The sequence below is a fragment of the Protopterus annectens genome, chromosome 9.part0 (genome assembly GCF_019279795.1).
Source record: "Protopterus annectens isolate FY-2018-M chromosome 9.part0, PAN1.0, whole genome shotgun sequence".
Taxonomy (NCBI): domain Eukaryota; kingdom Metazoa; phylum Chordata; order Ceratodontiformes; family Protopteridae; genus Protopterus; species Protopterus annectens.
In genome coordinates, this window is record NC_056743.1 from 1,218,647,406 (window position 1) to 1,218,672,997 (window position 25,592).

General features: G+C 38.4%; 1 protein-coding gene across 1 annotated transcript in view; it reads left to right on the forward strand.

Annotated features, from left to right (window-relative positions):
- The window catches only part of PITPNM1 (phosphatidylinositol transfer protein membrane associated 1), a 1,523,951-nt gene that overhangs the window by 1,268,751 nt on the left and 229,608 nt on the right, over positions 1–25,592 (forward strand). Inside the window, exons 19-20 of the mRNA XM_044084149.1 lie at positions 14,645–14,761; positions 23,476–23,624. Of these exons, the coding sequence (XP_043940084.1) occupies positions 14,645–14,761; positions 23,476–23,624 (266 nt within the window). The remainder of the gene's footprint in view (positions 1–14,644; positions 14,762–23,475; positions 23,625–25,592) is intronic.

Genomic DNA, 25,592 nt, shown 5'->3' on the forward strand with positions numbered 1-25,592 from the left:
CACACACACACTTTAAGATACAAGTTATATACAAATACACAGACACTCCTGGGGAAGGCTGGCACAGGTTCTCCAGCTATCCCCCCTTCTCTGCCCAGGCTATAAGGTAGAAATCACTGCCACCAACCACTAATATACAAATACACAGACACTCCTGGGGAAGGCTGGCACAGGTTCTCCAGCTATCCCCCCTTCTCTGCCCAGGCTATAAGGTAGAAATCACTGCCACCAACCACTAATATCAGCTACTAATAAGGCCCTGACCAAAGGGTGTCCAAATTTTACTGTGCAATATTTTTATTATCCAATTAGTAAGTATGACGAACAGCAAAGCTTATTGGAGTGGCTTGGACAGTATCACTATATACATGCACTCTAGAGCTTAAATTATCTCTAAACAAAACACCCACACTTGAAAGGTTTACAAATATTTAATAATAAACAATAAAAACACAAGACAAATTTCAATTCAACACAGTGCTAGTCAAGAGTTCAGACAAAGGAAAATGCTTAAAATAATACTGTAGAATAATCTTGAGATAAATATAGAAAACAGCTAGTCTAATCTTACTATTTTCTATCTATTTCTAAGAGAAACAATGCTCTAAACAACTTGCATACATACAGAACAAATGCAGAGTACTGGTGAGTAGATGTGTTCAGGTTCAGACAAAATCCAAAATGCTCTGATTCTCTCTCTCTCTCTCTCTCTCTCTGAGAAAGTCTTAAATTGATAATACATCACTGCTGACTCATTAGAGATTACATCATTCTTGACACTTCGCTGGTTTAATTTCCCAGGCTAACAGAAACTCAGAATTTTAACAGTTCTTTGATCTTGCACCTGTCCAGGAAGCCACAGCAACAAAAGACATTATATATGTAAAATCTAGTAGTTAATTCTGGTCTCAAAATAACTGGAAGAATGTTCTGATCCAGGCATCACGGCTCCAGGTTTGAGATCAAACAGTCATACAATGCTTGACTTATCAGCTTTCTTCCAGCACAGTGCACTGTGGTTAAATTTTTGAAGCTCAGTACAACATATAGTTTAATCATAACATATAGTTCTACTTTACATTTGTAAAACCAGCCTGTGAATTACATTAATATTTACAAATCAAATAGAATTATTTACAAGATTCTATCTGGCTGGGCTGGCAGCCTTTCAGTTTTTCACAGTTATATTAAATATATCTTTCATTTTGCCACCTTTGTTCCAGTGAGGAAAGGACTTGCTTTGTCCAAGCAAAGCATTTGCAAAAGGATTAATAACTGTATTCTTTTTCCAATTAGGTGGCCAACTACTAGGTGGAATATGCTGTTATCAAAAGCCGTACCACTAGGAGTGCAGTTTTTCAGAGCTTATTTTAAGAACATCTTCACTGTAATCATTTTTGCCACATACATTTCTTTCAGAGCTTATTTTAAGAATATCTTCACTGTAATCATTTATGCCACATCAGCTTGGCTGGCATTTCAGACCATCGTCAAGCATTAGTTCTTTAAACATGACTCCAGGAGTCTGGTGTCTTTTGCACTTCTTTGTTACAGAGGTCAGCTTTTGCCTTATTTCCCTTTTCTTGTTCTGACCCCTCAGCAGGTTTAATGTTATTAATTGGAGTTCTTCCCAAGAGTTTACCCAATACAGAGAATTCCCTTTATCTGATATAGTAGACATGTACTCACACCATATCAGCTGATTGAGAGGAAGAACTTTGCAGTGGATACTTATTAACCTTCTGCCATACCTCTGTGCTTGGATAGCCCCTCCATTCACTGTCTGCAATTAGAGTTCAATATAAGTGAGGCATGTGTATGTTTGCATATCCCTGTATGCTGTTGTGGTTGTTCTTTGTATCCTCATACATTTTTGCTGATTTAGTGGATGGTATGAACTGACAAGCTCAGGGGGGTACATATCCTCTGCTAGCCTGGGGTGAATCTCATGGGATGATCAATGAGCAGCGTTTTGCTCTGCACTCTCCAAAATGCAGGAAGAGAAGAGAAGAGAAGAGAAGAGAAGAGAAGAGAAGAGAAGGGAAGGGAAGGGAAGAGAAGAGAAGAGAAGAGAAGAGAAGAGAAGAGAAGAGAAGAGAAGGGAAGGGAAGAGAAAAGAAGGGAAGAGAAGAGAAGAGGAGAGAAGAGAAGAGAAGAGAAGGGAAGAGAAGAGAGAGGAGAAGAGAAGAGAAGGGAAGAGAAGAGAAGAGAAGGGAAGAGAAGGGAGAAAGAGAAGAGAATAGAAGGGAAGAGAAGAGAAGAGAAGAGAAGAGAAGGGAAGAGAAGAGAAGAGAGGAGAAGAGAAGAGAAGAGAAGAGAAGAGAAGAGAAGAGAAGAGAAGAGAAGAGAAGAGAAGAGAAGAGAAGAGAAGAGAAGAGAAGGGAAGAGAAGAGAGAAAGAGAAGAGAATAGAAGGGAAGAGAAGTGAAGAGAAGAAAAGAGAAGGGAAGGGAAGAGCAGAGAAGAGAAGGGAAGAGAAGAGCAGAGAAGAGAAGAGACGAGAAGAGAAGAGAAGAGAAGAGAAGGGAAGAGAAGAAAAGAGAGAAGAGAAGAGAAGGGAAGAGAAGAGAAGAGAAGAGAAGAGAAGGGAAGAGAAGAGAAGAGAAGAGAAGGGAAGAGAAGAGAAGAGAAGAGAAGAGAAGAGAAGAGAAGAGAAGAGAAGAGAAGAGAAGAGAAGAGAAGAGAAGGGAAGAGAAGAAAAGGGAAGAGAAGGGAAGAGAAGAGAAGAGAAGAGAAGAGAAGAGAAGAGAAGAGAAGAGAAGAGAAGAGAAGGGAAGGGAAGAGAAGAGAGAAAGAGAAGAGAAGAGAAGGGAAGAGAAGAGAAGGGAAGAGAAGAGAAGAGAAGAGAAGGGAAGAGAAGAGAAGAGAAGAGAGGAGAAGGGAAGAGAAGAGAAGAGAAGGGAAGGGAAGAGAAGAGAAGAGAGGAGAAGGGAAGAGAAGAGAAGGGAAGAGAAGAGAAGAGAAGGGAAGGGAAGAGAACGGAAGAGAAGAGAAAAAAATGCCTGAAGTGGAAATAACAACAGAATAAACTCCTAGGTGTTAAGTGACTAGATAAGACCCCCTTACAGAGATGTTTATTTGGTAAGTGCTTACTTGTTGTTTAACTTCTGTGAAACTTGCCCAGAAGATATCAGTTTATTACTAAAGCCACATTTTCAAACCTTCCCTATTATGTATCCCTTTTAAGGACTGATAAGCCGTAGTACCAGGATCAGGAAATGAATATCAGTACAAAATATCAGTCTCAGTGTTTGAAGACATGCATGCAATTAAAGGCCATTCAGATGGAGAAATTGGCCGAGGAGATATTAAGTACCGTGACAGTCTCTGTGATTTCAGGATTAAAAGGTGGATGGATGGGAAAGTCATGTGACTAGGGCAAAAAATATGTATGTTCAATGTATACTACTGATTGTCTCTTTAGGTAGAAATATGATAACCATGAATAACTTGAGTTATACAGCAGACCCTGGTACAGCATAATTCACATGAGGGAATAAAGAGGAAGAAGACTTGACAAACTAGTGTTGAAAGGTTTTCCTACAGATGACTACTAACCTAGTTCAGGACTCTTCCAAGTCCACATGTCATTTACAGGCAGTCTATTAACTTGCCATGATCACAATGAAAGGTTCTGGTCCATTATCGTTTTTAAGATGGAAATGGTTTATACTTCTGATGGGCTGTCTCTTTGCCAAGTCTCAGCCAGATCCTAAGTGGAATGTTTCATACAGTGTATGACTGATCAAGATGTTATCCACCTGAAAGGCTACAACTTCCTCAGTAACCTCATCAAAATAATAGTGAGAGATTTATATATGTTCACACAGCTGTGGTCCAGTGAGAACTTTTTTATAAAGAATAATTAAGCCACCTCTTTCAGGAGATGTAGAAAAGAGACTTTTGTAAATTAAAGCAAATGTCATCAATAATGTTTGGGTTCATAATGTTACTGTAGTCAGACAGACGGGTTCAGGATCCAAACTCTGGAATGTGATACAGTATGCTGTTATGACAATTCCTGTCTCTAAGGAAAGCAGTGATACCAGATCTGAAGTTATTAATATCCTTGGATAAATAACAGCAGGACTTGCACAACTGTAAAAAGCATTTTAATATAACAGCACATTTAACCTGGTCCTGTCCAAACACTGGAATGGTTGGACTAGTTGCCTTAGAGTCTTCTTTTCAGCAACAACTTTCTTGTTTCCTCATAAGTTCGAGCTCCTCCCCTGCCCTGTAAGCACTTGCTCTAAAGAGAAAACACCCAATCTTGTTGCCACCATTGCGGCTTTGGCATCTCCAAAACCAGTTTCAGTGTTTAGAGATATTTTCTTGTGAGTTAGAAAATCTAAGTACCTACTTTACTTTTTTTTTTCCTTCTAAAAGAGCTATATTTAATCTCTGTGGTATATCTTAGCACAGTTTCTTATTCCTCACTAACAGTTTCTTGTTTGTTTTTTCAACCCTGACTTTCCCACCTTCTTCCCTTTCCATTCATTTTTGTTAAAAAAATAGTAAAAAAAAAACTGTCTCTTTGCTTATTACATTTTAGCACTTGTTTCTTTCTAACACTTGTAGGGAGTAGCTTAAATGCTTAGTCCTTAACTATTTTGCTGGATTGTGGTAGGTCATTGTTGGCCTAGACATGGAAAAGCAACCAAAGCCAGAGATTAAGAAGTGTAAACAGTATGTCCATAAAATTCCCCCTCAGGACCCTGATGATGATGATGATGATGATGATGATCGTGTGTGTGTGTGTGTGTGTGTGTGTGTGTGTGTGTGTGTGTGTGTGTGTGTGTGTGTGTGTGTGTGTGCGTGTGTGTGCATGTGTGTGTGTGGTATTTTGTTGTGTGGGGCATCTGGACAGCAAGTTCAATATTTGTCAAAAGTTCAGTTCCTGTACTCCCATGGATAGAAGAAACAAACTAGTTCTTAATGGTTTGCCCCATTCCAAGTTGAAGTCTATGGAAAAAGAGACTCAGAAGAGGGAGGTTGGCATGATGGTTAAGATATTTGCCTTACAAACACAAGGTGCAGGGTTTGATTCTCACATGGGTTAAATGGCTATGGTTAAAATGACCCACAAGGGTAGTTAGCCTAGTACTAATCTATGAAACTATGAACCTATAAGGACAAAAACATTTCAAAAATGTCAAGACCTGAGAAGAGGAAAGAAAAGTGTACGGCTAAAGACTAATGTTTCTATTTTAGAAGAGATGTCTCCAGCTAAACCCCCAAAGGCTTTCTACTGCGCCAATCTTGAGTGGGATCCTCTTCAATCACTACTCTGACCTGATGATCTTCTCCTCCTCAGCAGGAGTCATCAGGCACTATTAGCTCAGTGCTGGGAGCTGAGAAGAACCAGGAGTTTTTCTTCAGAAAAAGAACTTTCAAGGTTTCTTTCCTCCAGACCTACTTCTGTTATGAGGTTCCTTATTACTGTCTTTCACTAAATTCAGAGGCATGAAAGCAGTTTAAGGCAAGACATTCATTGTTCAGAATAAAATGGCAGCATGCTGAGATTACACATCTCCCTCTTTTTGTCCTGATATGTATTAAAATCAAGTGTTTTTCATCTGTTGGTTCCCCTAAATAAAATCTATAGCACTCTGTCAGTATTCTTTTATTTTTTTATATTCTATGATATTTTACCCATTGAAGCCTGGTCTACAATATTCTAAACTTCATTAAATAACCTTTACTGTATGTTTTCTCAGGTATTATCAACACATTTTAAGCAACATGTTACAAAAGACATGCTATTTTACCCTTTAAACTGATGTCTAAATTCTGTTTACTATAAAGCCATTTGGACATATGAACTTGTTGTACATTGTGCTGTAACAGAGACCTGGTTTAAAGCAGCAGAAAGCACCCCTGCACTACCAGGTTATAACTCATTCCACACATTTCGGCCCCAGAACTTGGACCGAAGCTCCAAAGGCGGTGGTGTTTCCATATTCATAAAGGATGCGCACACTTCCAGAGTGGTAGCCCAACATAACACATCAGAGATATTTCAGGTGCAGCACATTGGGTAAGACAGCGATTCAGGTTGTAGCCTGCTATAGGTCCCCAACCATGTCCCAAGACTCACATTCCACATTCCTAAGTACCCTGGAGAATATTAGGGTCCAACCTAACACTCTCATACTGGGCAGCTTCAACTACCCCTCCATTAACTGAGAAAACTACTCATGTATCAATACACTTGCCCAACGTTTCCTGGAATTCATTAATTCCAATGCCCTGGACCAGCTCATTCTTACCTCCACTAGAGGCAGCAACATCCTTGACCTGGTCATTATTAACATGGGCGACCATTGTTCTACACCAAAAGTCAACTCCTTCCTGGTTAGATCGACCACAAACTAATCACCTTGGAAATACACAACCCTCCCACCTCCCACCCCCCACCACCACCCCACCCGCTGCAAAGGTAACCATCATGAAAAACTTCTCCAAACCTAACTTTGGGCTCCTAAAAACAGAGGTGGCTAACTTCATGGCACCAATGCAAATGGAGAACAGTTGCATGACTGCCGAATCATGCACCAATGCACTGTACGAACACGTACACAAATGCATGGATCTCACCATACCCAACAGAACCAAGATGCTCTCCTTCAAAAATAGGAAGCCAATCTGGTGGTCCCCTGCCATTAACAAACTCTACAACAGAAGGAGGAAACTTATGCAGAATAAGGTGAAGTCCAAAGACTGAACAAACTCCCTTATCTGCCTCAACAAAAAGTTGAGATCCCTCATCAAATCCTCTAAAGCTAGCTATGAAAACAGGATTTCAGCAGATAGTAAAGACAACCACAAGGCCTTCTATATTTATGTAAAGAATCTCCACGGCAATACCCAGATTTGCTCTGAGCTACTGCACAATAGTACCTGCTATACTGAGCCAACAGATATTGCCAATATACTGGCCAACAGATTCAGTGCCAACTTTACCCCTCTCCCCCACTAAAGGACCAATCACAATACCAGCAGATTGCCAGGCACCCAGTATTACTGCTGCACAGGTTAAAACAGCACTGTCCAAGGCCAAGAATACAGCTTCTATGGGACCTGATAATATCCCTGGCTGTGTTCTACATGAACTACAGAATGAACTGGCACCTCACCTGTATGCCCTGTTCAACCACAGCCTCACCTCAGGCTTTGTCCCTACTGAATAGCGCACTGCTACAGTCATCCCGCTCCACAAAGGAGGAGTGATTACAGACCCTGGGAACTATCGCCCCATTAGCCTGATGAGTCTGATATGCAAAGCTATGAAACACATCATCACAGACCTAATAAACAAGGATATAGGGAATCTCCAAACTCTGGATCATACACAGTTTGGTTTTGTGAAGGGTAGATCATTACTGCTCAACCTGGTTGTCTTCTCTGAGTCAGTCACCAGAGCTGTGGATGAAAACAAGGTGGTTCATATAGCCTACCTTGATCTGGCCAAGGCCTTTGATATCATTCCCCACTCAGGAATTATAGAAAATCTCACTAAGCTAGGCATCAACCCATATATCACTAGATGGGTTGCAAACTGGCTCACAGATAGAACCCACAGTGTGAAAGTAGCTGACTCCAAGTCAGACTGCTGACCAGTCATGAGTGGAGTCCCACAGGGTTCGGTCCTGGGTCCTGTCCTGTTTGGTATCTACTTCTCTGAAGTCCAGGCCAACATGAAGGGACTCTGGCTGACAAAGTCCACAGATGATTGCAAGTTGGGAGCTATTATTAACTCTCCAAGTGATGTTGACATCCTACAGAAAGGCCTCACTGAGACCAACGACTGGTGTCAGAACCATGGCCTTAAGCTCAATGCCAAAAAGTGTGTTGTCATCCCCTTTGGGAAAAAACTGGTTCCCATGAATTACCACATTGATGGTAGTCCACTGAACACAGAAGGTGTTATAAGAGATCTGGGAACACAGGTTGACAGCAACCTCTCTTTTGACCACCACATTGCCACTGTGGTCAGAAAATCCTGCTATGTGGCACATCTCATTACTAAAGGTTTTGCATCCAGGAAGAAAGTGGTCATTGTCTCCCTCTGCTCTTCCCTCATTAGGCCAATCATCGAGTACAATGCCCCATTTGGTATGTACCTCACTAGACACCTGCAACAACTGGAGAGGCTGAAAATACCTCACAAAGGGGATCCTAGACCTTAAACACCTGTCCTATATGGATAGACTCAAAAAACTCCAACTATTCTTTGTTTCATATCGCCTACTTAGAGGCAAGCTCTGCTTGATTTATGAAGTCATGTCTGACCCAGCGCTGTTAGAAATGCTGCATCTAAAGAAATCCCAATCCCTCCGCACTACATGCACCAGAGACCTCTACCTCATTACCACAATCAGCAAAACATGCTGGAGGGACAGGTTCATAACCCAGAGACTGCCCATGCTATGGAATAGACTTCCCATACATGTCAAACAGAGCACCTCACTGGCCCTCTTCAAGAGAAATCTTGATGAGTGGATGGGAAATAGAAAATTCACCATGGGGATCACTCCACTGCGGTGGTGGTGCTGCGGTAGCATTGTCGCCTCATAGCAAGATGTTGTCCCGTTGGATTCTCAGCTAGAGAGTCTTCTGTGTGGAGGCATACGTGAATGGGGCATGTCTTCATTGAAGGTTGTGCGTCAGGGCTGGTAACCCAGTACGTAAAAATCCACTACCAATCATTAGCGGTCCGGAGTTCCGCTGTGGCGACCCCTAACCGGGAAAAGCCGAAAGACACAAACAAACCATGGGGATCACTCCAGTGGCTCTACTCGACAGAGGCACTGGCAACTAAGGTCGGGTGGCACGATGCCAGGGTTATCCTATGAGCTAGACTTGTAAAGGCTCCAGAGCCATTAGCCTAGTACACACCTATGAACCTATATCATGAAAATCATATACACATTCTCTGCGAGTTATAAAAATAATTTGTACATTCTGTGCATATTGTATAAACCATAAACACACACTGTGCATATTGTGAAAACTGTCCGGTAAATGTAAACATAAAATAAAACAGTGTAAGAAACTTCTCTGTTTAGACTAGAAAAGAAAGATTGGCAAGACAAGGCTGTAAAATAAATTGTTTTAATAAAAACAACGACAAATCCAAACACTGGTAAGCGCTTTCGGGTTCTCCAACCCTTCATCAGACAAACAAAATAGCACTGGTCTTTACATTTAAACATACTGACTGTCAGTATGTTTAAATGTAAAGACCAGTGCTATATTGCTGCTGCTACATTTATAGCAGTGTGTGCTGTAGGTGGTTTTACTGAGGAAGGTGTTTTGCTGAAACAGGTCTATGCTTTGCTCAGACCATCATCTTTAATAAATTTTAATTTTGGCTTTAGTGAACCATGGCTGCTTATTTTTTATGCTGAGACATTTTGTTTTTGTGCCAGGTAATTTAGGCCCAAATGCTTCCATTGACTTATTAACTCTAAGGAGACTGCATAAAGGTTCCTTCCAAGGTCATATACATTCCAACCTGAGATACCATCGAGGCTTGGATCTGTTGATCATCCTCTGTGTTCTTCATGGACAGAGGACCTGATAAGCCTATGTTGCAAAGATCTGGGTGCCTTCTTCCCAGGAGAGTTCTGACAACTCTCGTCCCAGTCTCCACAGGAAGAGGCAGTGTTAGAGGAAGTACCTCAAGTCATCGTCAGAGTCTCCCACCCCAGATACAGATCTTGACCAAGGGGAGGCTTCACCCAAATTTGATTCAGAGGACACTACATTTGGTGAAATACTGAAAGTAATGAGACAGAGGGGATCCTGGCCCACTGACCATGCCTCTCTGAAGGAAGAGGCCTTGTAGGAAGTTTATTAATCCTCTTCCCCATTGGCCTGGGAAATGTAATCCCCAGACAAGTTAGTAGATGTGGTGTGCTGTAAAGCCAGGAAGGAGTTGTATATGATTGAGCCCATACTCTGCAAACCAGATGGAGTGCTATAGTCTCAGCAAAGATAGATATGGAGTAATTCCAGTGGTGTCCAGTACCACCAAGTAGGATGTCCCTAGGGATGCTCAAGTTACCCAGCCTCCAAACAGAGAGTCGAGCATGATGGGTAGGCTTGGGAAAGCACATCTATGCATCAGGTACCTTTTTGGCCAGGGCCTTGAACTATATGGCGCATACAACCAGGTTTAAGAGGGATCTGGCCAAAAACAACTGCAGATACACTGAAAGAGTTGCCTGTGTGTGGTCTGAAGACCCAGCATGAGACCCAAATGGCCATCATACATTCCATCTTTTTGCTCACTATGTACTTGATTCATAATGTGACAGACCGTGCAGCTGACAACAGGCCTGCCTTTGCCTAACCAGCTTTATGGATATTTTCAAAGTGGCATTCATCAGTGCTTCCTTTGACAGATCCTCCTTGGTCAGGCAAAAGGTAAAAGAGAAGCTGCTGCCATGTCAGTAAGTGGGCAAAATGCTCACAGCTATGGGGATGAAGTTTCCAGCACCTCAGAGATCTTCATCATATTGATCACTACTGCAATATCTTTGGCTATATGGGTTATATCCTGCAAGGATAAAACAGCTGGTCAGCTTCCAAAGTTTCAGAAAACCTTCCATGCCATACCTCTCAACTGTACAGATTTTCACATAATGTCCAGGTTTTTGACTCATATTTTTGGTCCATTTTTCATAAAAATTGTGGTTTTCTGACAAATCATTGGCAAGTCATTAAATAATAAAGTCAGAAAATAATGACAGGCATTTGACTTTCAGACTTCATACTCTTCAGAAAATTCATGCTAATGCAAAACCTGCTATGCTATCAACTTTCTAAGTTTGTAAGAACAATAATTAAAAATCGTCCCTATTTTGGGCCTTTGTCCCCCCATTATTTATGGCTTTGTCCAGATTTTTTGCTGTAAGAAGTTGAGAGGTATGTTCCACACACACACACACACACACACACACACACACACACACACACACACACACACACACACACACACACACACACACAAACCATTAGTCATCTCAAGCTTGTGCTGTTCTTTTGCTGGGCAGATAAGTTCCTTTCAGGGAAACCTTCCACTTTAAAATATTGTTTTATTGTACTGTTTAGTACAGGAAAGTAATTTTTTAAATTAGGACTCTATGTTTTAACAGTCTGTCTTGAGGATTTCACTGTACTTTTAAATGGGAGCACACATTTTTCTGTCAGTTTAAAAGTTGTTTAAAGTAATTTAAAAACATTTTTGCTGTGGAGAAATTGTGTTTATTTTACTTTTGGGGGAAGGGAAAGTGTTTATAAATACTTTTTACTGTGTTTTGTGTTAAAAGTGACTTTTAAAGACTTTATATATTGCCATCTTTTGCTGCTTGTTTTCCATGGGAAAGAGGCACCATTTTTCATCTTGACCATGGAACAAATTATCGGTCCCATGGTCAGTCCTCCTTCCAGCCACAAAAGGTATAAGTTAAGCAAGTATCCTTTTCCACCACAACAGGCTAGTAATTTGCCTCAGATGCAGGTGGGTGACTCTGCCGTGGTCATAGCTTAGTCCTCAGTCCACTCATCTTTTACCCCGGATCCCACTGGTGTAGTACCTACAGCTACTATGGACTATGAATTAGCCATGCCCTCTAAAGCTGCTCGGGTCCCCTCAGGGGACAAGAAAGAGTCACTCTTGCTTGTCCTGAGATAGAGAACAGGAAAGGCTTCTCTGTTTAGTCAGAATGTTGTGTCCATTCCTGAGGAAGCTGCTGCTACCATTAATAACACTGTTGGTCCTTTTTTTCTTTAATATGTCTGTGACAAAGAAGCTCAGGTGGAAACAGGTATAAATTATTGTAAAGCGTATTCAGAAAGTCCTTGTACAAGGTACCTTAGAGACTACAGAGAATGTTACTTAATTTGAAAGTGAATGAAGTGAAATACAGATGAGGCAAGAAACTACACATAATAAATGCACTGAACAGAGCATATTTGCCAGAAAAGCATGAAGGGCTGATAGCAGAAGGACAAGAAATTCTTTGGATAATACTGTAGTTACATATGACAGAAGAAACACCTAAAGAATTTCAAAGTTGTACTTGTACTGACTCATACCTAGCAGAGAGCTGGTGGTGCAACAAGCAGCTAAAAGAGTTGAGGATATGTACCCACCAGATATTGCATGTGTTACATACTGGGATGCAGACATGTACAGGAGTGCACATTCATTTGGGCTCAGTATTGTTAGACTTCTACATGCCCAGAGCGCTCGCATTGGTAACAGTAACTAGGCTAAGCAGAGGATTGTGATGGCTGCATGGATGGCAGTCACATTCAAGGATACAATGGGCAACAGGCAATGAAGAGAAACTGTCATAAAAAGTTGAATTTACAGCTTTCCTTTCTTTTTTCTTTGCCATAGTTAAATGTATAATCTGATGTCTTTGTCATCTGTTCCTCATCTGATGACTGTCAGATCCTACCTTGGATCTGACTTCGGCCACTTCATTATACTTTTGCCCTATAGCTTGTGCCCCTCCCCTTACCCTTAATCCTCTATTCTCCTGAATTACCTCAGTTCTTGTTTATGTCTTCAGTATTTGGACGTAGTTGCCAGTAGCTCAAATAATTTTTGGGACAGATAAGTAATTTCCTTTTTATCTTGGTAAGGTTTTCTCTTCTTTTCACTCCTCCCCATTCCTTATTATAAAAAAAGGGTAGATTTAAAATTTTCAGGTTACTTATTTCCTTCTCCTCTATTCTTTGGACATTGTGCCCTTTGCCTTTCTTGGTACCTGTTAGGTACTTTTTCCACCTACCATTGTTGTTACATCCTTTTTCTTTCGGTTATATACCTCTCTGGTATTAGTATTACCATTGTTGGTAATTCACCTTGATTGATATACATTTCTTGTTGTTGTTTTGGTTTTCTTGTTGTGGTACTTTATTATAATGTCAGACAAAACTAACTGGCTTCAAAAAGTGCTCTTCATGTGGCCACAAATCCCTACTTCACATACTCACTCCAAGTGTGTTTACTGGTTCAGGGTAGGTCATCTTACCACTAATTGCAGTATTTATACTGGATTTAACCATGGAGCTCTAGAAGAGCACAAAAACAAACTAATCCTAAAATAATTCTTCCCTCCAATTATTCCACTTCATCTGGAGCTCCATCCTCATTCAAGAAATCCTCAGAGTCTACAAATGGAGATGCAGCTGAGAAAGCTTAAAATTAGAAGAAGTATTCCTCTGATTGTTTCTCTCCTTCTTCTTAGGGTTCTGCTCTGCCAGAGAAAATCAAGTCCAATTACTTCTTTGGATTCAACCCTGCCAAAACCCAAGCAATCAGATCCAACTGTCCCTTTGGATATGAACTGAGCCAATTTTCTTTCTGAGTTTTTCCAACCAGGGAGAACATGTACTACATCTGTTGGATGCTCATAGACAACTTAGATTCTATAGTCACAGAACCAGATATTTCTGAAAAATCAGACCAATTTTGTATCTTTTTCCAAAGTTAAATTGGGCAAAGCAGTATCTAAAGTAATCTTAGCTAAATGGTTCACTGACTGCATTTCTTTTGTCTATAAGAATAAAGGATTAACATTACCCAAACCTCCTAAGGCTCATTCCACCAGATCTATGGCAATATCAACTGCTTGTTGGTCTTGGGCTTCGATAGATGACACTTGTGCGGCTGCTACATGATCCAGTGCTCATATCTTTGTAACTCATTACGGATTGAATCACTTACCTTGGAATAGGGCAGCATTTGGCTCCTCTGTACTCTGGCATATCCTTCCTTGAGGACCACACAAAGTTTCTATAGCTGGGGACTCTGTCCCATCAGTTGAAGAATGGATGAAAAAGACATCAGGTATAAATTTAAGTACTCGCCATAACTATGCATCTGTGCTTTCTGTTTTTGCCCTTCTTCAACTTCCCGCCCTTCAGCCTCCTTCCTAATTTTATAAGTTCCTTTCATGTGAGCTCCTAGTGTGTCCTGAGGGGTATTTCCTGTGAGCTTTGCTGCATGAGCTTCAGTCTTCTTCTTCTTTCTGCTGTAGCTGATATACAACTTCATTTAGAATATGCTGATGGCTGGGTATCCTTTTGACATAAATTAGTAGGCTGATTAGATGTCAAACTTGATCTGAGATCATTCAGAAGAACAGAGAATTGTGAGTAAGGGGAGGTGCTCGAACTATAGAGCCAAAGTCTAATGAAGAGGCCAAACTCAGATCCAAGTTCTGATTCAAGACCCAAGTTCTGATTCAAGACCCACTGGTTGAGGAAGGACAAAACCAGACAACGTAGATGCATTGTTATGGTGAGTACATAACCTTTATTTTTACTAAATAAAAATGTTTAATGGGAAGGGCTGTTTTGTTGTGCAAATAACTATTTTTAACAGGGCATCAACTTTGAAGGTCATATTTACCACTTGTTTCATCAGTCACATTTCCAACATTTGGAGAAATTAAAAAAGTTACATTTTTGCATGCTCTGTAAGTGACTAGTTAAGTAATAGTGCTCTTTTGTGATTAACTGATATTCTTTGGAGCACTCATTGCCTTCTTGTACTTTCTGTCCAACAGCCACCTTGAACAACATAAACTGAAATCATGTGATTTATTTCCCCCCTGCAGAATGTGACAGCAAATCACAGAGCGAATGATGCAATAGTTCTAGAAGGTGGAGCACAAGTACTGAGTGGTCGGTTCATGTATGGTCCTCTGGATGTTGTGACTCTCACTGGGGAAAAGGTAAATCTCCTGTCTTATAATCTAATGTACAAAATTACAAATTTACTTTCATATCTTCAAACAGAATATACCTGTACAGGGTAATACTGATGAATTGTAGAACTTCACTGCCTTTTATATGCAGTTTTTTTAATTCACTACTGTCTTTTGCCAAAGATTGACATTTTGCAAAGTAGCATTCATTTTAAGCTTTTGACTGGTGCCAGGTAGCTATCACTCAGTGGCATTTAGTACTGTGAACAAGCAAAAGACAAACACTGCTATCATATATTGTTCAAATGGAGAGTGACAGACATTCCTGCTAGGGAAACATAGCTTTATTATATTGCAGGCAGAGGATCTGTAAACATCTTACTAACTAGAGTAAATGATCTATGCTTCTGTGTAAAACTGATGCATATTAAGAGAAGGAGAAAGTCAGGACAGTAGAAAAGAATATGTGAAGCTTTTAAGTATCCTATTGGTTCCAGTAGATGGTATTAACAGGGTAAAGAAGGGGCAGTGGAATCAAGGAGAAGAATGCAAATTTAGTACTGCCTGAAATGTTCTCGGTAAGTTAAATGTAGTCTTTGCAGTGTATAAAAATCAATGGAATATGATGAGAAAATGAAAACACTAGTTCAGTAGCTGGTGAAGGGACAGCTGATTGTTATCAGCAAAGTGCACCGAAAATTAAACTCTCTTATGGGAAGAGAATAAGGGCACTGCAGTAGGCTGCACATTAATATCTGTAAAGAGGGGAGTTGTGGCTCCATAGCTGAGACTACCATCAGTGTAAATGTTGTAAGGGCGACGTTAAGGAGTGCGTTTACTGTACTAACTGTATACCAGGTGTAAGCTTAAGAGCAAACACCAGGAACGTGTAACTGCCAGCGGTATAGACAGGACTCTGCAACAATTTAATAGCATCTTATCTCTCAAATGAACCTGTGCATAATTACAGACAAAGCATATTTATTCGCCCAAGATGAGTAGACACTGTGATCAGAAAAATGTCTTCAGATTTGTGGATGGAGATGGGAAATGCACTAAAGGTACCACCACTTGGTACTGTCGATCAGACTGTGTTACAGTAGCACAGTAATAAGGAGAATCTCCAAAGGACTGAGTAAGTGGAGAAAGAAGATGTCTTAGTAGATCTTGCCAGAGGTGTTCCAATCAGGCCGATAACCATTGTCAGTAAAGCTAATGAAAAGAATTCTAGGTTTTATGGAATAAAAAGTAAAGCTAGCATGTTTCCTCTGTCCATGAGGGTCATTGCTAAACCATATGTGTATTTGCAGTTACCTATCCATTCAGTCTAGTTGCATATGAAGAAAGTAAAAAAAGTACTCTGCTTTATGTGGAGGGGAAGACATCTCCACAGAAGTGATATTCTCTGAGATACATACCTGTCCCTTCAACATGTTCTGTTGATCTTGTAAAGGCAACTGAGGTGCCTTGTGTGGGTGTTTCTAATACCACTGGACTTCCAAATGTGTAACAGATCTAACAGAATAGGATCAATTGAGGCTCTATATGTGAGGCAGAGATTGTCTCTCAGTAGCCTGTATGATACTGAGAAGAGAGAGAGAGAGACAAGGCTTTGAGATGGTCATCATCGTTTTTATGCTTTAGGCCCTTGATTATATTAATGAGGATATGTTGTGGTCAGTCCAGCTGTGGCACGTGTTTCAACAGGAACATACTGAAAGGGGCATTATAATCAATAATAGGCCTAATGAATGCAGAGTACAGAGGATCAATGACATCCTTGAATGTGGATGCCATAATCTTCAATATGAGCAGTGTGATGAAAAAGGAGTCATGCTTGCTGAGGGATAGAATTATATATTTCTTGACATTTTATTTTAATCCATGGTTTTGGCCTATTTGTTTGGAACAGTACCTCCTATAGGGTCATGGTGTCCTCTGGGGAGTTTTTGATGGCACCAAGTTTGCAGGTACCTGCAGACTTGGTCAGCCACAATCCTTTAACATGAGCTTTGACTTCTGAGAAATAAATGGCAAAGAGAAGTGGCTGAAGGACTAAAGTCTGTGGCACTCCACTTGTTACATGTCTGTTGGAAGAGACTGAGCCAGTCACCTTTACTTCTTGCATTTATTTGTGAGCCAGTTTTAGCTGAGAAAGTTTATCTATGATGCTTGAGAGTGGGATGGTGTTGAACACCTTTGCAGGGTCCAGATAGGCAGTGTGCAGTGATTTGCCCTTGTCTTTTGCCTCAGTGACTTTTTCAAAGAAATCAACCAGGTTAAGTAGGCAAGACCTGCCCTCACCTTGACAGATTTGAACTGGGTTGGGTCAAAAGTCTGTAAGTCACCTATTTCCATATTTATTAGTTCCATAATGATCTTTTATAGCTTTACAGATGAAGCTGGTCAGGCGCATGAGTCTGTAATTACCCAGGTCTGTTGTAGCCCCACCTTTGTGAAAGGAAATACTGTTGCTCTCCTCCATTCATCTGGCACAAAGTTTTTTTTTTTTTTTTGTTCAAAGATTTTTTATTATTTTTCAATAAAGAGAATATGAAAACATTTTGAATTTACATTTATGATTGAAAAACAAAATATGGTAAAACTATATACAAAATTTACAGAGGCCTCAAACAATAAATTAGAAAGTAGTAAATTGCAAACATATATAAAGAAAGACATATAAGATTCAACAGTCCAAATTCCAAGTAGTCAGTTGATTGAGGGTAGATCTGAATTTATTGTCTTAATAAGGGATATAACCTTCTTCCAAGGATTATTAGACCATTTTTGGGAAAAATTCTTAATTCTTTAGCTTGTATTTCTATTGATGCTACTTTATCCAACAAAGTCAAGAAGTCTTCAAAGGTTGGAACGGAAGGTGATTTCCATTTTCTCGTAATACACTTTCTGGCAACTGCCATTATTGACCAAAGAATATATTTATTATTATTATTCAGTATAACAAAATCCGTTACATTCAAAAAAATCAAAGATTTTGATAACATGAAAGAATCACTGAAAATAGCTTGAAGAAATTTAGCAATATCATCCCAAAATGTCCTTATATGAGAACATTCATAAAAAATATAAGACCAATCAGCTTTACAAACTATTGAATATCTCCAACATTTTACTTCCTTAGAGAGATTAAAATTAGGAATTTTATAAGGAGAGTAAAAGGCTCTATGTAAAAATTTCCAGGAAAAAATCTTCCAAACCTGCAAATTAGAAGTTAATTTAATAGAAAGTAAAAGATTAGCATTATTATCGGATGTTAGAGACAACATAAAATCCTTAGTAATAAAGTCCCAAAATTTCTGATTAGGGATAGATTTATAATTAATAATAATTTTATAAAGTTTTGATATTAAATTTTCCCAAGTGTATTCTCCTTGTAATGTTCCATGTATAAGAGTTATACATTTGGGCAAAGAATTAAAGGAAGAAGTTTCTATTGATCTGCATAAGTCTTGAGTGAATGGGATTAAACTATTAAGGGCTAACCAATCTGTTTTAGGTAAATTAAAATTTTTGATTAAATTATGTGCATCCAGGGTAACTAAATTGATTGTGCAATAATACCAACAAGTAAAAGTTTTCTCTTCCCATATACTAAGAATATCCATATTAATATAATTGAAGAAGTTTTTTGTAACTTTGAAAGGATATAGTAACTGTATCCACAATTTAATATCAATATTATTATTAACAAAACTTCTAAAAGTATTATAAATAGAGTTTATATAATTTGAATTAGTGAGTTTAGTAGTATTATACTGTAAATTAATACAAAGTGCATACCAAATCTTATTACTTAGATCATTAAATTGTAATTGTTTTATTAATTTATTTTCATTTAGTATAATGATTGCCTGTAAGGATTTCCAAGCTGAAGAGTAGTTTGAATTAATCCAATTTAAAATTATTTTAAGATTAGAAGCTTTAATATATGACTTTATATTTGGAAAAGTTATTCCTGCTGACTCCCATAGTCTAATATGATTTGATAAGGCTATTCTATTTTTTTGGGTGCCATAAGAATTTTAATAAAATGTTACTTATTGCTTTTAAAATATTTTATTGGGTAGTATAGGGATAGATAAAGCAATATAATTTATTTTGGATAACAAAATGATTTTAATTAATTGTAATCTCTCTTCAAAATTTAAATGTAAATTATTCAATTTTTCTGTAAGATCTTTTATTATTTTAACAATGTTATTATAATTACTATTTAGAGTTAAATCAAGATTTTCACAAATTTCATCACCTAGATATTTTAAAGAAGGGACCCGTTTCCCAATAATTTCCTTTGTATTCAATTTACTATTATCATTACTTTTTTATTATTTAAAAGTATATGTTTAGACTTAGAACTACTAATTTTTAATCCTGAAATAAATAACAAAATGTAATTAATAGATCTAATTCTTGCAAAGACTCTTCTGAATTTTTTAAAGTAAGTAGAATATCATCTGCAAATAACATTATCTTAGAATCAAATTTATTAATTATTAATTATATTAAGTCCTTTAATTTTAGGATTATATTGTATTGTCAAAGAGAAAGGTTCTATTGCTAGAGCAAATAAAATTGGGGACATTGGGCATCCTTGTCTAGTACCTTTAGTTATTTCAACAGATTCAGAAACAAATGGACCTAATTTTAGATAAACTAAATTATTATTATAAATATGTTTAATAAAAGAAATAAATTGGATGGGAAACTTATATAGTTCAAGAATTTTAAAGAGAAAATTCCAATTTAGTGAGTCAAATGCATAAAGTTTTAAGGCTAATGTTGAATAGCTTCTGCAGGACATCTGACAATTCATGTTTCAGGCTAGCCAGTAGGCAGTCTAATATGTTATCCATATCTATAGACATAGTGCAATTGGCCTTAGATAGTGCCTTGCAAACTTGTTCTTATGAAGTTTGATGAGGGAGGGTAGATGTGAATATTCACTCTGAGAATATTGGTGGGGATGGGAGAGGTGAAGTTGGAGCTAAATGTGTCTGCTCGTAGATGTCTGAGTATGTGATATCATTTACTATTAACTCTGCACAGTGTTGGCCATTGTTTCTGAGATTTCTAACAATTAAAGAAGGCTCTGTAGTTATATTTCATCTGAGTGGCTATTTTACCTAATATATGGCTTTGGTTGATTTGATCAGGATTTGGAGTGCCTTGTTTAGTTTAGCAAAAGCATTTTGACCTCATGATAGTTAGATTTACTTTTGAGTGCAATGATTTTTTTCTTTTGTTATGGAGCCTGTTTATATTGCTGTTCCAACATAGGGGTTTGTTTTTGAATTTTGCATTACTTTTATTTTTGAGGAAGATATATATTTACATGTGCATAAAACTTGGTAGTAAAGGATTTCGTACAAGCAGTGGGATCATTGAGATGGAAGGGATTTTTGAATTTAGTCAGGTCATCACTAAGTTTTGGCAGATAAATCTATGAATAGTTTCTGAATACTGAGGTAGTGGAGAATGCCCCTGGCTTTGGTCTTAAGATGAATGTGGCTGACTTGTGGTTTGATTTAACCAGGGAGGAGGTTACAGCAGGTGGGAAACAGAACTGTCCAATACTGGTAAGAACTAAGTCCAGGATTTTATCTTCTCTGGCTGGTGTGTGGACTAACTGGTACACGAAGTTTGTATTTATGAAGTCCAGAAATGTCTGGGCATACATGTTTGAAGATGTACAAGTCTCCCAGCTGATGGTGGGATAGTTGATGTCTCCTACAAGAATGGTGTTTGGCTTTATATGTAGGGACTCCATATTGGTTATGTAGGAGGCATGGCCCATGGGGGATATAGAGAGGGTCCTGTAGTTAGCTATAATGCGATAAATTGTTTTATTTATAGTGAGGGAGATATGGAGGAGTTCCAAGTTGTTATCCTATCTAATGAGACCAGAAGTGATATTTTTTTAAGAATATAGAGACACCTCCTCCTTTAGTGCCTACTTCTAATATGGTGGGCCTATATGAGTAATAGGCATTGAAGCCCACCATTGATGGAGTGCTTTCACTGGTACTGAACCAGTGCTGATGCATATATCTATATTTTCAACATTAAGTAGTACTTTTTGGATTAGATTTTTTTTTTGTTAAGGCTACTAACATCAAGCAGTGATACATTAATGTTATCCTGATTCTGTTTAGTTATTTTTGAAGTTTTAGAAAACTGATTTTGCCTAAAAAAATGCACAATGGGGGTGGACAAGGTTTTAGCCAATATATGGAAACCTTGAGGGAAAGATGCAGGCCATCCTTGGCAAAGCAGTTTGGGCTATCTACCATCTCATCTCAGACTGATAGAAATATGTTGTACTCTCTTAGAATGACACCAAAATCTAGGACAATTGTTGAAGTCAATTATTTTTTGATCAAATTGTGCCATCACTTTTGTGAGGGTAGTTCATACCTGCCTTAGACTCATATTCAAAGAGCTCTATAGTGTCTCTGTCCATACAGTCCAGAGAGGTACATCCCAAGTCATTTGCACCCACATTTACAATGACTGTGTCATACACTTACTTGTTGTGCAGAGACTTGAATGCTTGTGTGATGTGGCAAATCCTGTCCCCTGATAGGCAACTGACCATGACCCTCTCTTTGCACAGTTGCTGAGTGGTGCATTGGTATGTCTCACTGTGGCTTTTTGGTATGCTTGGTGAGTTACCTTATGGGCTTTTTGTCTAAGTCTGTGTGACTCATAGATGTATGTTTCATGGCGGGTGCTGCCTGTGATGTGTGTTTGTGAGGTTGCTGAGGGTACTTGCTCCTTGGAGGCCTCTGGTGATTTAGGTATGCTATTTCCAAGAACCCCAAGGCATGTAAGTCTGTGTTTGGTCTGACTTGTTTGAGATAGGTTTAGTGTAGTACTAACAACCTTTTTATTTGTAGTGGCTCTTTGTGAGAGCTTTATCTCCAATAACTATATAGCTACATCTCTCATACACTGTGATAATATTGTTTAAGTAATAGGTGATTGACAACGAACATGAGACAATTGCTGTATTGCTTTAGGATGCCCATTTTAACCAAGCTGGCTACAGAGACAGTTGGAAAGTGCAGATCCGTGGTTCCAATTGCCTAGTGCTGTAGACTGGTGGGGAAATAATACCTAAGAGATTAGGAGCCTACTCATGAAGATGAACTAGCCACTTTACACAGCTATTATTAAATACACTCATAATTTCTGGAGTAGGTTATATAGAGGAAGTTACTGTTCTAATCGCCTGCATCTCTACAGTGCATGGTTAAATGGCTGACCAAGAGGTAGTGCCTTGCAACACAGGCAACCTATGATAACAGTGAAAAAAAACTCAGGTAAGGCCATTGGCCAATAGTAAAACAGCACAATTCAAGGTTCAACAAGCAAACAGAGGCCTAGAAAGAGCTTAGCTCTTCCTCTACTCTCTCTAGAGTTTAAACCAAAGTAATTTGCTCTCAGATCACAATAAATGCATATATATATATATATATATATATATATATATATATATATATATATATTAGAAAAGGGAAATTAAATGAGTGCTAATGAAGGGAATTTGTAGGAAGGGTATATGTACCAGAACATTTGAATGAGCAGATTTTAAAATAAATATGGAAAAAAAGGATAGCTTTCTAGGTAGTGCACTGTGTACTAAGCAGGGAGGCATGTAGTAGAAAGGCAACTTGAACTTTAGCAGTGTAAGGGGAGGAACCTTCTAGTTAGATCTACTAGTTCCCAGCAGTATAAGCAGATTAGATGAGAATGGGAGGAGTTTCCAGAGACTATTTGTAATAAGAGAGGTTAACTAAAGAGAAATACTGGCTAGCTAGGTGGGCAGTCAGTATTATGGATTCATGGGAAACAGTGGAAGGAAACAGTACTTAAATAGTTTACACATGTGAGAATAGGAATGAAGGTGGGGAGGACATGGTAGTCAGATTACCACAAGAGGAGGAAAACAGGGATACTGGCTTTTAAATTCACAACAGGCAAATGATAGGAAGGTTGAGCAGAACTGTAACAAGCCAGAGATGGAATCGGGCACTAAACCTTGTAGCCCACAATATTTCAGGTCTGAAAGCTGTTGCATTAAAGCACAAAATAATGCACTTAAAACAAAATGCTTTAACAATGATTCTGCCTAAATATTAGTGTAAATCAAGTACAATGTAGTCACTTACTTTTCTGGTGTACAGATACTCAGTAGTTTGATTTCTTTGTGTTTAGAAATGTAAGCACAGAAGTATTCTTAAGCCAGGCAGACAAAAATGGGCAACAACAAATCAAAGGCTCTGTGATATACAGAATTTAAGGACTGCATTAGCTAAAGAACAAAATAATTCACTTACAGACAATTCAACAGAACTGTAACAAGCCAGAGAGGGAATCAGACACTAAACATTGTAGCTAACAGTATTTCAGGCCTGCATGCTGTACATGGGCAGTGCAATGAGTCCTCAGTATTAAGAATTATACAGTGGAGATGTTACATTGATACTTGCAGGGATATGTGCATTATAGGCAACTACACACACACACACACACACACACACACACACACACACACACACACACACACACACACACACACACACAAAACCACGCATGTGCACGCACACACTCAATCACATCTAAATCTAAATGTGCTTGGAAGAGAAATATGTCATTGGAACAAGCAGAAGACATTTTTTTCAGCCATAATAAAGTTTAATTGTTCTTTGCTTAAGGTTGATATCTATGTAATGAGCCAGCCACCAGGAGGAAAGTGGATCCATTTTGGAACAGAGTTAACTAACAACAGTGGGCGTATCTCCTTTGTCATTCCAGAGGAGAAGCGACTTGGAATAGGCATGTATCCTGTCCGCATGGTTGTGCGGTAAGCTACAAATCACATTCAGCTTCTTATAGGGATTGATGGGTTATAAGACATGGTGCACTCTGCCTTCATCCATATAGTCATCCTTCTGTGGTGTTTGTGTTTTTCTGTGTGTCTTTACTGCCAGAAAAATTCTTTACAATATATGTCATTAGAATGACTGATATCATATCTCATGCTTAATTTCTGGAATGGATCTGTGCACCTGGGAGAAGGAGGTTATAGTATTCCAGTTAATAACAAGTTTCCTCCAAATGTGGTTTATGATTACAGTTTTCTGTCTAACATTATCTCTGGTTATGGTGTGTCATTTTGCCTCAGGGAAAATGGAGAGACAGATACATACAGTGTTCCCTATGTTTAGCTAGTGGCAAATATTCTTAGGTAAGAAGAAAGTCTTTCACATAATGCAATGACAGTCACCTTAAATGCATGGTATCCTTTTTCCTATAGTACAGCATTTTGAAAAGTTATAGCCCAGTCTTGATGATTCTACCAAGGGAGAAGAGTTGCATAAAAATATGGAGACAGAAAATTGAAAAAAGTAGGCAGACTAGGAATTGTGAAACACTAAGGTAAAAGAAAGAGTATATGAAGATAACAGGATAAATATTCTAAAAACAGACCTTGGGAATTTTCTGTTGGAGATTATTTTAGTAAGAGCAATTTTGAAAGGGACAGGAATACTGTATGGTGACTTTTCATGTGACCAACCCATATATTGAAAAAAAAATCATATCACATTGAAGATCCTCACTGATGGCATCAGTGGTTTGTATTACTTCTCCACCAAGTAGAATTTAGCATTTTTATAGCAAAATCCAACATTCAGATGTGTGTAAGCATTCTGACATATGCCGTGATATAATGCACCATCTTCATAAGAATCACTTTTCTTAGGACATGCTAATAACTTTTTGCTGCTTTTTTGCAATAGTTATTTGCATTATACTAGTCATCACCCAATTAATCAGAAAAAAAGCATTATAAAGGGCCAGGCTATAAGAATAGCTAGGATGACAACTATGAAAAATGATGTGATAACAGAGTTTAGAAATCTAAGGGATATGTTTCTAGAGAGAGGGTATCCAGGACATTTTATTGACCCTATACTTGCAGATGTTCTTAATAAATGGGGTGACACATATATACCATTATTAGGTACTGGTGGTGACAGATTAAATAATGAACCTAATGATAGGATCAACCTAATTTCCAACAGGCTTGTGTAGTGCAATATAGTCCTTTGTATTCTCAGATCAAAGGAATTTTGTCAAAAAACTGGAACATCTTTAAAACAAATACTGAGATATTCCGTATATTGGGTGATAAACCCATATTTTCCACAAAGGTAGGACTTAATATGAAGTCCTTGTTGGAGACAGGTCATGTTTCCAACAACAGACAGGACAAAAGATGTGGAAATAAACCTTGTGGTAGGTGCTCCTATTGCTCCTATATACTGCAAAATAGCTCTATTGCCCTTGATAATCAAAATAAAAGTCGTGTTTTTTTAAAAAGTGGCAATTGTTGTTCTAGCAAACTAGTGTATATAGCTAGGTGTAGTACCTGTTCTTCCTTTTATATAAGGAAGACAGAGAGAATGTTCAAGACCAGGATATATGAACATCTTTATGATATTAAAAACAAGAAAGATACCAATGCATTATACAAGCATAGTATTTTATGTACCAACTTTACATGCTTTAAGTTTGGTATACTTGAATTTGTAACAGTTGAAGCGAGGGGTGGAGATTGGCAAAATGTGTTGTATAAAAAGAAGCTATTGTGTCAACTAAGGCTAGCTGCTGATTATCCACCAGGACTCAATGAGCATATTACTATAATGCCCATTCTTAAAGAAAAGGCAGGGTTAGTTTAGTAACATCAAAGTAATTTGTAAGAACATTTGTGGCTATATATACATATTTTTTGTATGATGAGTTCATACTGTGATGGACTAGTATT